This window comes from Talpa europaea, assembly GCF_964194135.1.
Source record: "Talpa europaea genome assembly, chromosome: 13".
Taxonomy (NCBI): Eukaryota; Metazoa; Chordata; class Mammalia; order Eulipotyphla; family Talpidae; genus Talpa; species Talpa europaea.
In genome coordinates this window covers 26,525,654-26,541,226 of record NC_140080.1, presented here as the reverse complement: position 1 = coordinate 26,541,226, position 15,573 = coordinate 26,525,654, and the positions used below count along the sequence as shown (strand labels likewise).

Sequence of the window (15,573 nt, the reverse complement as noted above, 5' to 3'; positions counted from 1 at the left end):
CAGCAGCGGACAGCGTCCAGGAGCAGGAGCGGGACCCGCGCGCGTCCTCGCTCTTCCTCAGCCGCCTTTCCTTCCGCGACCCGGCCCAGCCCTCCGCGCTCGCCCCGCCCCGGGAGCTGCCACGTGAGGGACTCCTCGCGCCAGCCCGGGGCGGCCGGCCCCGCCCCCCGCCCCCGCCTTGCCCCCGGCGCCGCGCGCCGCCACGTGATGCGGCTCGGCGCCAGCCAATGGGCGCCGGCCCCGCCCCGCGCCCCGCCCCGCGCGCCGTGGCCGTTTGAAGTGACTAATTTCTGTCATATGACCGAGGCGCTCATGGGGGTGGCGGGGCGGCTCTAGGAGCGGGGGCCTAGCGAGCGCCCTGAGGAGCGACCCCAGCCTGGCGGCGGCCAGCATGGCCCCTACGCTGTTCCAGAAGCTTTTCAGCAAGAAGAGCGGGCTGGGCGCGCCCGGTCGGGACGCGCGGGACCCGGATTGCACGTTCAGGTAGGGCGCTGCGGGGATGGGGGCGCGCAGCCGAGGGCCTTGCGGGCTGCGGGCGCCGGAGCTGCCGGGGCCTTCCGTGTGGCCGCGCGCGCGGGGCCGCTGCTGCGGCGCCGGGACGGGTCCGCGGTCCAGAGGGGCTGGGCGGCCGCCGGCCTGCGTCGGAGCTGGGGGCGAGGTGCGCTCTCCCCACCCCCCGGCTCCGCCGTCGCCCCTTCCCCCTCCCCCGGGCCGGTTTGTTTACGCGCCGTGCGGTGGCCACGCGCGGCTCGGCCCCTCCGGACCCAGGACCACGGCCTGGACGTCGGGTCCGCACGCCTCCCTGGCGGCTAGTAGGGTTGGGCGCGGGCCGGATCGGACCTCAGCCGCCGTCCTCCGGGGGAGAGGTTCTCCCCTCCTCCCCGCGACCAGTCGCCCACTGGGCCCTCCACCCTAGTTGGCCTGGTGTTGCGGGGAGAGCTGCACGTTTTGGCCAGGCTTCTGAGAGTGGAGAAGGCTGGAGGAGCGAACAGGCAAGGTGTCGTTCTTTAAGGTTTCTTGGAACTAAAATTGGAGGTGTGCAGTTACCGGACCCAGCGGCCTTAATGTCGAAGGGGAAATGTGAAACCTAAGAGGTTCTGGTTACTACTGTCCAGGCAAGCAGGACAAAATTAAGTGAAGCTTGGCCACAGGTTCAGCTCCTTAGAACTGTTACTGAAAAGAGTCTTTAAAAATGGAAAACCCTAGCAGAATATATTTTGTGGCGTTGTTGGTGTTTGGTTGCAGTACTTGTTGCTGGTAAAACTTTAAAAAATTGTAATGCTTGGTATGAACTTGAATTCAAGGTAAAATGGAATGGTGAAACCGCATTTGAAGAAGAGTATGTCATCCAAGCAACCTTCATACTTGTTGCATTGTGGAAACTTGTAAATATAACTAGGCTAAATGTCAAGTATCACTCCAACCTGGTAGATAGCGAAGTGCCCAGTTGTACAGTAGTAGCAGGGAAAAAATGACTGTATCACACTGGTTTAAAAGGTTTTGATACTCTTAAAATGATTCACTCCCACTTGCTACTGCATGTCACATTAGTAAGCATTCAGTGATACATGTGAAATTGATGTATTATATGGAAAGAAATTTGACTTTTAGAAGAAGGAAAATCTCAGCTGTGACTATCTTGCAAACATGCTTAGTAAAAAATAGTTTCCTAGGTTTTGGTCTCTTCCACTGGGAAATAAATCTCCTGCCTGTGCTTATCTACTGACTTTCTTTAGTGTTTTCCCTTTGGAAAATGAAAGTACAGTCTAGATTATACTACCTTGAGCCATCTAGTAAATCAGCAGTCAGTAGAAAGCAAGTTCAGGAGGGATATTATAAAGGTAACATTGTATAGGGTTACTATTTCAGGGCTAAGATTGATTTTGGGGGTACCCAAGTTTCCAAGGGTCTCAAATCACTCATGTGAAAAAAAGTTTTCATGTGTATTTTTTTAAAAATGTAAAGCGTATTGTATAGTTGTGTAACACTATCTTAGAGTTGTCAGAACACTTTCTCGTCACCTCGTGGTATTTCACAACAACCTTATGAGTAGCAGTATGGAAAACTATATGATCCTTTTTCCAGTGGAAGTAGGAATTATGTGTAAGCCTAAGAACTGCAGTACATTATAGAAGTGATAGCCTTAAAAGTAACCTAAGTGTATATGTGAGAAAATAGGAACTGGCTAATGCCACATGGCCAGTAATTTGCAGATCTGATCAACCCAGGTATTCTTTTTTTTTTTAAACAATTTTATTGAGTTATAACTTACATACCATAAAATTGAGCCATTTTGAATGTAAAATTCTGTGGATTTTATTATGTATACATTACCCACCACCCCAATGAAGTTTTTTTTTTTTTAAATCAGTAGTTTCTTCTATTGTGTTGAACAGTGGTCCTGTGAACATTTGCGTACAAATCTTCACGGAGATACTTCTTTTCATTTCAATTTTTAAAATATTATTGAACTTTTTTGAAGTACACATTGTGTATTTCCTCTACCAGTATATGAAGGTTTACAGTTGCTCCACATTTTCTCCAATACCTGACATTGTTAGTCTCTTTTTGCTTTTAATTAAACTTTTTTTTTGTATTGTAAACAACATTTAACAAAAAATTTACTGTTAACCATTTTTGATTCTTTTAGTTTTACTGGGTACAGTATATATATGATGGTTTTAATTTGCATTTTCCTAAAAGCTGTTTATGTTCAGCATCTTTTTATGTAATTCAGGTTTTTGAGTAGACAAAAGTTTTGTGTTCATTTTAGTATGCCATGCGTTACTTCCTAAAATCCTAAAATTCTTGTTTTTAAGACAGCTTAAGTTATTAAATTAGCCTTGGTCACCACCACTGGAAACTAACTAGCTCAGCCTGTAAAAGTCAATTCCTAGAATAAACAGAGTAAGAGGCTGGTGGTAATAAGCCACACTAATGCTCTATGATAGAGGAGACTTTAATGAAGAAGCCTTTGGAGCCTTTCAATACTGTCTTTAATGGTTACCCCACTAGAAAGGATTAAGGGTGACTCCTCCTTCCTTCAGCCTTCACTTTTGAGACCCTCAGTGTATAGATTTCCATATTTGTCTTATAAGCAGATGAGGTGGACATGCGTTTGAAGGGTATCCCAGGAAGGATATTATTTATTTCTGTCACTTAGAGAATTAAAACAACAGTTTGTTTTTATCTTTTAAAGAATTTGGGAAAGATGGTACTTTCTAGAAGATACTACTCTATGTTTTTGCCATCAGGCCACTTTCCAAAATGAAACTCTTAAAACCTGGTATGGTGAAGAAGATGTCTTTTTACAGTTGCTTGCTTTAAATCAGAAACTTAAGAGTGTGCCTTTGGCATTTGCAGTGATGTTGCTTAAGTAATTTTTATTCAGCAGCAGCTTTCTTCCCTTTTAAAATATGATTTGTTGAAACTGGGTCACTTTCCCTTATGGTTTCCTTTAAATCTCTAGTTCCTATTAATCTGTATTTTAACACCCCTCTTCAGGTGATTCCGATGCTCAAGTTTGAGAACCACTGCTATAACTTATTTCCTGAGAACTGGTAGCTACATTATTAGATTCAGGCTTCGGTTGTGTGGGGTTTTTTTTTTTTTTTTTTTTTTTGTAACAAAGATGTTAGATGTTGCTGTATATATCATAATTACATAATGTCTGATTGTCCCACTTTTAGTGAGGCTAAGATTGACTACTGGTTTTAGGTGATATAATCCTTTTTCTTCCATTGTAAAATTCCCCTTTCACTAACTGTTTAAGCAACTTTAGTTGGTTATTGCCTGAATCCATTATCTTGTTAGATATTCCTCTTCTTTAATTTTTTTCTTGTTTATTTCCCAAGAAAATGTCTTTATCACCCATTTGGTTACTCTTTGCTCCAGGAAAGGCAGAATAAAAGTTTGATTGCTTTCATTTATTATTTTTTATGATAATTGGTAATGAGTTGTTTATTTTTTAGTATCATGGACTGTTGGATTATAATGTGTTTTAGTCCATTACAGTTAAATTATCCCACATTTGGCTAGTGGTCACCTTCTCAAGTTGACTGTTGTGCCTTTTTTTTTTTTTAAAGATTTATTTATTTATACAAGAACCGGGGTACAGGCCAGATGTGCGGGAGGGTGGGAGGATTCACTAGAGACAAAGTGGGGAAAAGAGCAGGCAGGCTGACAGAAATACACTGCTGAGGGGAGCAGTGGGCGAGACAGGAGAGGTCTGCCGCGCCATGTGGGTATCTTCGCGGCTGGCCGGGATCGAACCTGCCCTGCAGAGGCTGTGGACAGCTTCACAGCGCTGTGCTCAACCACCTGCGCCACCAGGGAGGCCCTGTTGGGCCTTTTTAACATAATCTCAGTCTGTGATAACGTCTTGCTTGCTTTTGACGTAATTCCTACTCCCTCTTGGATGATTTTATTTATTTATTTATTTATTTATTTATTTATTTATTTATTATAGAGGCATGCTTTATTTATTTATTTATTTGTTTGTTTGTTTGTTTTGTTTATACAAGCACTGGGTACAGTCAGAAGCGCGGGAGGGTGAGAGAATTCACCAGAGCCAAAGCGGGGAGCAGAGCAGGCAGAAGGACCGAAGTACACTGCTGAGGGGAGCAGCGGGCGGCAGGAGAGGTCTGCGCGCCATGTGGGACCCTCCTCCAGTGGCCGGGGAGCAGCCGGGGATCGAACCGGCGCCGCAGAGGCTGCGGGCAGCTTCGCAACCCAGCGCTCAACCGCTGTGCCACCGGGGAGGCCCGATTTTATTTATTTTTTTAAATTTATTTATACAAGCACTGGGGTACATTTTTTAAAATTTATTTATTTATACGTGCACTGGGGTACAGGCCAGAGGCGCGGGAGTGTGAGAGAATCCACTATAGACAGAGCAGGGAGCAGAACAGGCAGAGGACTGAAATACACTGCTGAGGGGAGCAGCAGGCAAGGCAGGAGAGGTCTGCTGAGCCATGTGGGAATCTCCCTGGCTGGCCAGGAATCGAACTGGTGCTGCGGAGGAGGCTGCGGTTAGCCCACTGTGCTCAACTCGCTGCACCACCGGGGAAGCCCTCCCTTGGATGATTTTATTACCTTGGACTTGTTTTAGCTTCTGAGATGTGCTGCGATGTGTTGTTTCCTATTCTTTGGCATAGTCTTGTATATCTTTTTGTTTAGCTTTTTATAATGATCATCTGTGCTTATACAAATTATTCTTTCTCTTAGAAACTTTTTCTGATTTCTCACCAGACTGAGTTAGGTTTTATGGTTATTTTTTTTTCTATCACTACAACATTTCATTTTGTAATATATATCACCGTTACGATTACTTGTCCACATCTCTTTGCTTACTTGGGAGTTCTCTACAGTTATGTTTTGTAGTTAGAATCATGTAAATCCCTGCCTGATGGGAGGAAACAGATACCTCAGTTTCTGGAACAGTTAGGTAGATGCCATTTTCTGAGGCAGAAAATATAATGTTGTACAGTTCTGTCTTGAGTACCTTACCAACAGTAGCGGTTCTCTCTCCTCCTCTTTATCAGAGCACATGGTTTTTATCCTTTATAGCGCTCTATGCAACTTACCATTTGTTTTCTTCAAGTTCAAATTGTTGTGCCAGTGTACAGCAGAGTTCTTGAGCATGTGCTCAGTAAATATTTGTAAATAAATATACGAAATAATTTCAAAGGCAGAAGGATAAATTAAAAATTCTATATGGAACTTTTGGTCTTGTTTTACATACACACCTAGAGAGGTACAGTTAACAGTTTAATAAATTTACCTCAGTTTACAGTAAAGTTTGGACTAGAGATATACGTGTGGATTTATGGTCAGTATTAAAACTAAGGGAGTGAGGGCCTTCCCGGTGGTGCAGCAGTTGAGTGCTGGGTTGCGAAGCTGCCCGCAGCCTCTGCAGCGCCAGTTCAATCCCCGGCTGCTCCCCGGCCACCAGAGGAGGGTCCCACATGGCGCGCAGACCTCTCCTGCCGCCCGCTGCTCCCCTCAGCAGTGTACTTCGGTCCTTCTGCCTGCTCTGCTCCCTGCTCTGGCTCTGGTGAATTCTCTCACCCTCCCGTGCTTCTGACTGTACCCAGTGCTTGTATAAATAAATAAATCTTTAAAAAAAAAAAAGACTTCAGACATTCCCTTTAAAAAAAAACAAAACACCTAAGGGAGTGAGATCATCTAGGAAAAGAGCATAGAATTGGAAAGAACAGGGCTTTATCATGAGGAAATCTATTGATAAAATGTGCAGAAGTGGAAGGGTAACATCTACAAAGAGGGTTTCGCCAGAGAGAGGGGGAAAGCCCAAGGATGTGTAGTGGTAAGGAAGCCCAGGAAAGGAAGTATTGTAAAATGATGGAGTGATGAACCTTTTTGTATGTTGGTGCTGTGACAGGTCTTGTAAGATGAGAAACAAGTTGGATATCATTTAAGTGGACATAATTCATTATCTTAATAAGGCTTTTGTTTTTGAGGAAGGCATGTTGGGAAACAATAAAATAGATGTGAAGTATGTAAGTGCTGAGGAAGTGGCTTCACTGCTACAGCTTTCTGTTTTTGTAGGAGAAGCAATTTGTAGTGCTAAATTACTTTTTCACTTTAATAGTCTGGTTTTATTTTTTCACTTTAATTACATTTTGAGCTTCAGAAGTACTTAAATGGTAACTTTTTAATATTGTCCTTATTATTAAGAATCCTATTTCGGAAGGTTTGTGTTTAATGTGATTTTTAAAAATTTGCTGCATTCACAATGATTTTTTATTTGAAAAATACCATCCCTCCATAAACTACCGTTTAATCTTGTATTAGAAATTATAGAAAGTTATTATAAAATTCTTCCCAGAAACCATATGGGATCATAGCTTTAAAACTGGGAGGCTAAGAATTGTAGGTAATTATCTGTTATTAATATTGTGGTCCTATGCATCTAATTTTGTAGTAGGAAAAGCAAATGTTTTTACTGTTATCTTGTTTATTAATGCTAAGTAATGATTTGTTTCTTAGAATCATGTTTCTTGAAAGAAAATAGGCTTGTGAAAAATAGCTTCAATATTCAGTTTATAAATGGATCTCATTTCTTACTAATAAATTATTAAATTCTGTAGCGTTTTGATGATCTTTTAGGAAATTTGTTTAAAAATCTCGCCTTTAGGGCCTCCCCTGGTGGCGCAGGGGTTGAGCGCTGGGCTGTGAAGCTGCCCGCAGCCTCTGCAGCGTTGGTTCGATCCCTGGCCTCAGGGCGAGGGTCCCACATGGCCCGCAGACCTCTCCTGCTGCGCCAGCTGCTCCCCTCAGCAGTGTATTTCGTCGATCTGCCTGCTCTGTTCCCCTCTCTGGCTCTGGTGAATTCTCTCACCCTCCCGCGCTTCTGACTGTACCCAGTGCTTGTATAAATAAATAAACAAACAAACAAACAAATAAATAAATAAATAAATAAATTTTTAAATCTCCCCTTTATTTAAAAGAGCCCTGCAATATTTTTATACAATGTTATTTTTATTTCTGGTACCACCAATCTCTTAGTCTCCAAGTTGAAAATTCTCTAGAGAATCTTCTTTTACTCCTTCCTTTCTCTGATTGCCGCATACATTGTTTGTCATTTGTCAAGTCCTGCTGATTCAAATGCTGCAATATCTCAGTTCTTCTGTTTCCCACTGCCATCTTGTCATTTAGACTTTTAATGCCTTTAATATAAATTTTCCATAACTTTACTACTGTTTGTGTATTCCTCTGTATACAATTCTCTTAAGTTGATTTTCCTAAATTATAATTCTGATCATATCATGCAGAAATCTCCATTGACTCCATATTACTTAATAAGGGATTCTCTATGCCAAGTGCTGTTTTAAGGCTTTATACATACTAGCATAATTAATTCTCACAATAGCTTTATAAAGTAGATTTTTCCTGTTTGTAGGTGACAGAAAGTAGAGACAGGGAAGTTAAGAACCTTGATTCAGGTCACATGGTTAGTAGGTGATGAAATTAAGATCTGAACTCAGACGTTTGAGTTTCAGAAACTCTCTTTAAGAGCCCAAACTTGTCAATTTGGCATATCAATTCCTTTTGAGTTATAACTGGGTGTGTTGTATCTAAATTCAGGCCCTGCCCCAATGGTTTCTGGGAAACAATATCATGTAGTCTGTGCGCATGTCTGGGTAGGAGTAGAAGCTGGAGAGTTCCAGTGTCCATTGTACTTATAATTTTAGAGTTGTTTTGAAGATTAAATAGTATAGTGGACTCTCATCCCCCAGTTTCTTCTTTCCAGTCTTCTTTCTAATTTTTCCTCTATCTGTGGGCTTTGACGGTTACTTGATGTTTCTTGAGAATAATCTGGTTTATGTGTTTTGCATACTGCTTGGAATAATATGACATCTTTTTCTTTAAAGATCCTATAACCCACATTTTCCCTTTCTTCTCCAGAGTGTCAGTTATTTTCTTGGGTTGTCATTTATCTATATCCCTGACTAGATTGTAAGTTCCATAAAGGCACAACTTTTGTCTAACTTGTTTAGTGCTGTATTCTTGGTTAATTGACTTACAGAAAGCGTTCCCTAAATACTTGATGAATGAATGAAAGAATGAATAGAATGAATGAAAGAATGAATGGATTGAAAGAAATTCTAATCCATGAAAAAATATGTTCACTGGATTTTGGGTTATTTGCCAAAATTAATTGCTGATTTAATGAGCAATTTAGGCAAGTTTTCTTTGATACCAGTTTTATTTTATTTATTTTTTAAAACATTTATTTATTTATATAAGAGCTGGGGTACAGGCTAGAGGTGCGGGGGATGAGAGGATCCACCAGAGACAGAGCGGGGAACAGAACAGGCAGACCGACGAAATACACTGCTGAGGGGAGAAGTGGGTGAGACAGGAGAGGTCTACCGCGCCATGTGGGACCCTTGCTGGCCGGCCGGATCCAACCAGCACGGCAGAGGCTGAGGACAGCTTCACAGCGTGGCCCTCAACCGCCTGCACCACCAGGGGAGGCCCTGATACCAGTTTTAAAGGAAAATTTCATGATTTTGATTTTTTAAGATGGCAAGGAGGATCTTATTTTCAAGAAATAGATTAGACTTCCATTTATATCCTCTACAATACCTTCTAGTTTCCCTTCCTGCCACTTACCACATTCAAAATTTGTGTATGTGTGATATTTTTCCTGACATACATACTCAGTATTTGCTGAATGGATATAAGAATGAATATGTGAACTAATGTACTCTTTTTAGTAGTTCAAGAAAATTTTTTTTTTTTTTTGAGGTAGTATGGGATTCTAGGTTCTTTAGGTTATCTAAACTTGTGAAGAAGATCTTATGGGGAATTGGAGCGACAACATAACTCCGCTCTTTGGGGACATAGCCAGAGCTCTAGGGACCTGCTTATTTGTACTCACACTTTCCAATGTAGAGGATCCCTTTTGATACAACAGCATTTTATCACAAGACAACTTAGAAATGGTTCCCTACTGTCATGTATTTTCAGTTGATCCTTTTCTGATCCTAGTAGTTATGTCAGAGTTGATTTCAAGAGCATGTGGGATAATGAGCCATTTCAGTTGATACAGTTATGATCCCATTTGTAGGATGCAGCTGGCAGGCTTTTTAAAGCTCTTTTTGGCTTGCTTTTCCACCCTGTTGTGGTCGGTTGCATAATTTTTTAAAATTTCCATTTGTATTAAACTGCAGATTGTGACGTTAATAAGGATGAATAAAGTGGAATCTTGAATATGACTGTCACAAATAGGGATTTTGTATTAATTTTTATTAATTCCTAGTTACTTTAGAACATAAACATACACTATGCATTTGTAAGAATGGAGAAATAGGGGCCTCCCTGGTGGCGCAAGGGGTTGAGTCGCAGCGCTGTGAAGCTGTCATAGCCACTGTAGCATGAGTTCGATCCCTGGCCAGGGAGGTGACCCACATGACGCAGCAGACCTCTCCTGTCTTGCCCGCAGATCCCCTCAGCAGTGTTTTTCAGTAGATCTGCCTGTTCTGCTCCCCACTCTGTCTCTGGTGAATCCTCTCACCCCCCTCACCTCTGGCCTATACCCCAGCTCTTCTACAGAATAAATAAAGCATTAAAAAAAAAGCAAAAATCCAACAGAAATTATTTATGAATAATTTAAAATTTTATCAAACAAATAGATAAACATCTTTGAAACATTATGTAGTAAAATCCCTTGTTGGTGTGCCAGCCATGATATGAGGGCCTCCTGGACCCTTGGAATTCCTCAATGTCAGCTAGGCAGGCTCATCACTTGTGATAATCTGACTTTTAATTTTACAAATTGAATTTTTTGCTCCTAAGCAAAAGCATTATGGCAGAAATATAAGTGATGCTCTGGTAGTAGGGGCAGCTGGTTTGTCAATTTTATTTTGCTCTTTGAGTATTTATTTTTGCGTTTATAAATAATGTGAATATGGTGTTTTGAAAAAATTTATTCACCTTATTATACATTATCTACATTATGTATACATTATATACATTAATTTTCAGCATTGTTAAAGATTTAGATTTAAAAATGCACACAAATACTCTCACACATACTCTTCCTTTCCCCTTTATTCTTCCAAATCTGTAGTTTTTGGTTTATTTAAATGAAGGTTAATTACATTATTTTATTATAAATGTTTGCTGAGATAAGTATACTTTTTTAAAAGATTTATTTATTTATGCGTACAAGAGCTGGGGTACAGGCCAGAGGTGTGGGGGATGAGAGGATTCACCAGAGACAGAGCGGGGAACAGAACAGGCAGATTGACTGAAATACAGGCGAGGTCTGCTATGCCTTGTGGGTAGCTCCCTGGCTGGGGATCGAACTCATGTTGCAGTGGCTGCGGCTATCTTCATAGGTTGAATCTTAATCCTTTGTACCACCAGGGAGGCCCCTAGACCTTTACTGTCTAACTTGCCAGTTTATGTACATCAGATCCACTTAAGACCTTCTTTCGAAAGTCTTTAGCTTGCTGTACCTGGAATTAATTCTCAGTCTTCTAGGATAGGGTTTTGGGCAGGTGATTGTTTTCATTTGTTTTGAAACTCTAACATGATTTTTATGTAAGCTTTAGTTACCCATCACCAGTTATACTTTTCTGTTTTTTCATTTGACCTATCAGTCATCCTGTGAGATTAGTAGTGTTAGCTCAGTTTTGCATGTGTAAGATAAAAATTAAATGTGATTAAATACCTTTCTCCACAAATGATGTAAACTAGTAAACTCATAGAAGACATGTTTATATGGTCTTTAAGCATTTTGAATGATGTTTAGCCTCAGTAATTTAAAAATACTAATGAAGATAACTAATTTATTTAGCTGTCATTCGGACAAAGATTAGAAAGAATAGTATCTTACTGTGGCCAAAGAGTGGTTAGGTAAGCCCTATTTAATGATTGTGGGAGTGTATATGGGTTACAGCTATTGTGCAGAGCAACAGTTATACAAAGGTAATCATATAAATATAATGTATGATGTTATTTAATCATTATTTGAAGTTGTTTCCAATTTAAATTGTTACTGTGTCTTTAATTAGGAGATTGATTAAATAATGTATGCATGTATGTATATGAAGGAGATGTATTAATAGATAGATAATAGAATATAGTAACTTTCATGGTAAAGATTTCCTTGTATATTGTTTTAAAAAGTTGCATTGTAATAGGCAATATGATCTTGGTTTTATAAATATATGCATGTTGACTATTGACATATTTATCTGTACGTGCATAAGAAAAAGTCTAAAATGTCACATAAATATTGAGAATGGTTAGATCTGAGCAGAGAGATTGAGAGAATAAGGTTTTTCACATTTTATACTTGTTTGTAGGTTGTATGATGTCTGTTGCTTTTGTAATTCCAAAAATATATAAATATGAAAAATAACTTGTTCAAGAGCAACACAGCTCATAAATGGCAGAGCTAGGACTTGAAATTATCAGATTCCACAAGTGAAATTTTTCACAGAAATAGCAATATGAGATAAATTTTAACTGATTTGCACCAGAACGTTTAAATTTTCTTTTTAAAATTTACATTCAGTAAAATTCTTTTTTTTTTTTAAATATATAACTTCTTTTTTTTTCTTTTTTTAAAGATTTATTTTTATTTATTTATACAAGCACTGGGTACAGTCAGAAGCACGGGAGGGTGAGAGAATTCACCAGAGCCAGAGCGGGGAGCAGAGCAGGCAGAAGGACCGAAGTACACTGCTGAGGGGAGCAGCGGGCGGCAGGAGAGGTCTGCGCGCCATGTGGGACCCTCCTCTGGTGGCCGGGGAGCAGCCCGGGATCGAACCGGCACTGCAGAGGCTGCGGGCAGCTTTGCAACCCAGCGCTCAACCGCTGCACCACCGGGGAGGCCCTCAGTAAAATTCTTTTTGTGGGGTACAATCTTAGGAATATTTGTAAAATTTTTCATTGAAGAGTAACATAAATAAAAGTCACATTTTCAGCTATTCAGTTTAATGAATTTACACACAGTGCCGGCTAACTAATTGTACGTCAAGAAACATAACACTGCGGATATCCCTGAAGTCCCCTTGACAACCCTCTTGACCCCTACTATCCTGACTTCTAACACTAGAGATTTTGGCTGATTTTGAGCTTTATATAACTGGAGTCATACATATTCATTCTCCTGTTCTTTTTTACTTAACATATTTGAATTTGCGCATGTATAGTCTGTGTGGTCTAGTTAATTCTCATTGTAGGTCAGAGTTTTTTCTTTGTTAAGCAGTATTCTGCTGTGCATTGAAGGATGTTTACTAACATTTTTAAATTCTACCCATTAGATGCTCATATTACTCCTCAGTTGTAACAGCATAAAATGTTTTCAGACATGGCCAAATGTTCCCTGAGGGGCAAAATTGTCTGTAGTTGAGAACTGCTGTGGTACCATATTCCATTGTATGATTATGCCATTATTTATTTATCCAGATTGCAGTGTTGATGGATATTTAGGTAATTTCCAGTTTGAGGTTGTGATGAATAAATCTGCTGAAAACATTTCTTATGTTTTTTTTTTTTTTAAGGACGATATGTATACATTTCTGTTGAATATGTGCTTGAGTTGAATTTATATATTCTACTTTGTCAGTTTTGACATACTAATTTCAAAGTGGTTGTACCGAATTTCTACTAGTTGTGTGAGAATTTTGCTCTACATTATAATGATCCGTGAATTTGAACTATGAATTTTTGAAGTTTTGTCGGTTTTGACATACTAATTTCAGAGTGGTTGTACCGAATTTCTACTAGTTGTGTGAGAATTTTGCTCTGCATTATAATCCTTGAATTTGAACTATGAATTTTTGAAGTTTAAGACCTGAGTTTTACTCTTTTTGGTGTACTTGGCATAATAAATGACACTCAGAAGATGCTAGTTGTGTAAATTTGTGTTGTTTTTAATGACCTATGATGACATATTGCTTAGCTCAGTTGAGATGCAGTGAATTAACCCTCAAGGCGCTTCTCTTTCACATAGTAGTAGTAAGATCTGCCTCCTCCAAATCACTGCATTCTCGGGGCTCTGTAGATTAGTTTTCATAGGTTATGTTTTCACTTTTTTCCCCCTAAAGATTGATTTTATTTATTTGTGCATACAAGAACTGGGGTGTAGGCCAGAGGTGCGGGAGGTGAGAGGATTCACTGGAGACAGAGTGGGTAGCAGAACAAGGTGGAACTACTGAAATTCACTGCTGAGGGGAATGGGGGCAAGACAGGAGAGGTGTGCTGCACCATGTGGGTAGCTCCCTGGCTGGGGATCGAATTCATGCAGCAGTGTCTGGCCATAGCTTGATAGCACTGAGACTTAACCCCTTGCGCCACCAGGGAGGCCCTGTTTTTACTTTTTTGCTGAGTTTCATGCCTTGACACAGCTATCAAAGTCAAATGTTAGTATCTGTGATTTCAGAAGTTTGCTGAAATTGTTGTTCAGCTTTGTTATTCAAAACATTTGCCAGTTCAATGAAAATCTGCTTTTCCTTTTATGCTGTGTCTGTTTTTACAGATGGATGGAACCTTATTTTTTATGAATATATTCAACTGTTCCAGGTGTCTTGCATTTTCCTTAAATGTCAAGCATCTTGAAGAGAGATACAACACCATCTCTCTCTTTTTTTTTCCAAAGATTTTTTTATTTATACAAGAACCAGGGTACAGACCAGATGTGTGGGAGGGTGAGAGGATTCACCGGAGATGGAGCGGGGAACAGAACAGGCATACTGACTGAAACACACTGCTGAGGGGAGCAGCGGGCAAGACAGGTCTGCCGCGGCATGTGGGCATCTCCGCGGCCGGCTGGGATCGAACCTGCACTGCAGAGACTGTGGACAGCTTCACAGTGCTGCACTCAACTGCCTGTGCCACCAGGGAGGCCCAACACCATCTCTCTCTTTTTTTTTTTTTTTTTGAAAGATTTATTTATTTATACAAGAACCAGGGTGCAGGCCAGATGCGCAAGAAGGTGAGAGGATTCACCAGAGACAGAACAGGGAGCAGAACAGGCAGACTGACAAAATACACTGCTGAGGGGAGCAGCAGGCAAGACAGGAGAGGTCTGCTGCGCCATGTGGGACCCTCGCGGCCAGCCAGGATCGAACCAGCACTGCAGAGGCTGCGGACAGCTTCACAGCACGGGGCTCAACTGCCTGCGCCACTAGGGGAGACCCCACCGTCTTTTTTTTTAAAAGCACGTGTCACTACCACCGTGTCATTGTCGTTGTCATGCCATATATATATATATATATATATTTCCATATTTGTAGAATTTATTGAGGTGAAATTTGTAGAACATAAAATTAACCATTTTAAATGATTTGGGAGCATTTAGTACATTCATTGTGTTGTGTCACCACCACCTCTGTCTAGTTCCAAAACATTTCCATCACTCCAAAGTAAACCTGATAATCCTTTAAGCTGTTCTCCTTCCCTTGTCCCTTGTTCCTGGCAACTACCAGTCTGCATTCTGTCTCTGTGGATTTATCTGTTTTGAATAATTCATAAAAGTGAAATCAGGGCCTCCCCGGTGGCGCAGCGGGGTGAGCGCCGCACTGTGAAGCTCTCCACAGTCTCTACAGCGCCAGATGGATTCCCGGCCAGCCAGGGAGATTCCCACATGGCGAGGCAGACCTCTCCTGCCTCTCCCGCTGCTCCCCTCAGCAGTGTCTTTGGTCATCTACCTGTTCTGTTCCCTGCTCTCTCTGGTGAATTCTCTTACCCTCCTGCGCCTCTGACCTATACCCCAGTTCTTGTATAAATAAATAAATCTTTAAAAAAAAAAGTGAAATCATACAATATATGACCTACAGTGCGTGAGTTCTTTCACGTAGCACAATGTTTTTGAAACTCATCCATGTTGTAGCATGTTTCTGTATTCTTTCTTATGCCTGAATAATAATTGATTATATGTGTATCTCTCAATTTGTTCATTTACTAATTGATGGACATTTGGGCTGTTTTCACCTCTTCACCATTGTGCATAGTGCTTCTGTGAACATGCATATACATGTACTTATTTTCAATCCTAACAGATAACTGTATATTCCCTCATGCCTCCCTTTC

At 40.9% G+C, this 15,573-nt stretch overlaps 1 protein-coding gene across 3 annotated transcripts in view; it reads left to right on the top strand.

The window, feature by feature from the left end:
• Positions 1 to 391: 391 nt before the first annotated feature.
• Positions 392 to 15,573, top strand: part of FNIP1 (folliculin interacting protein 1) — a gene marked incomplete at its 5' end in the record, with an annotated part of 97,689 nt that continues 82,507 nt past the window's right edge. For all 3 annotated transcript variants that reach the window (XM_084252442.1, XM_084252441.1, XM_084252440.1), the window contains one exon: positions 392 to 483. In XM_084252442.1, coding sequence (XP_084108568.1) covers positions 392 to 483 — 92 coding nt within the window. The remainder of the gene's footprint in view (positions 484 to 15,573) is intronic.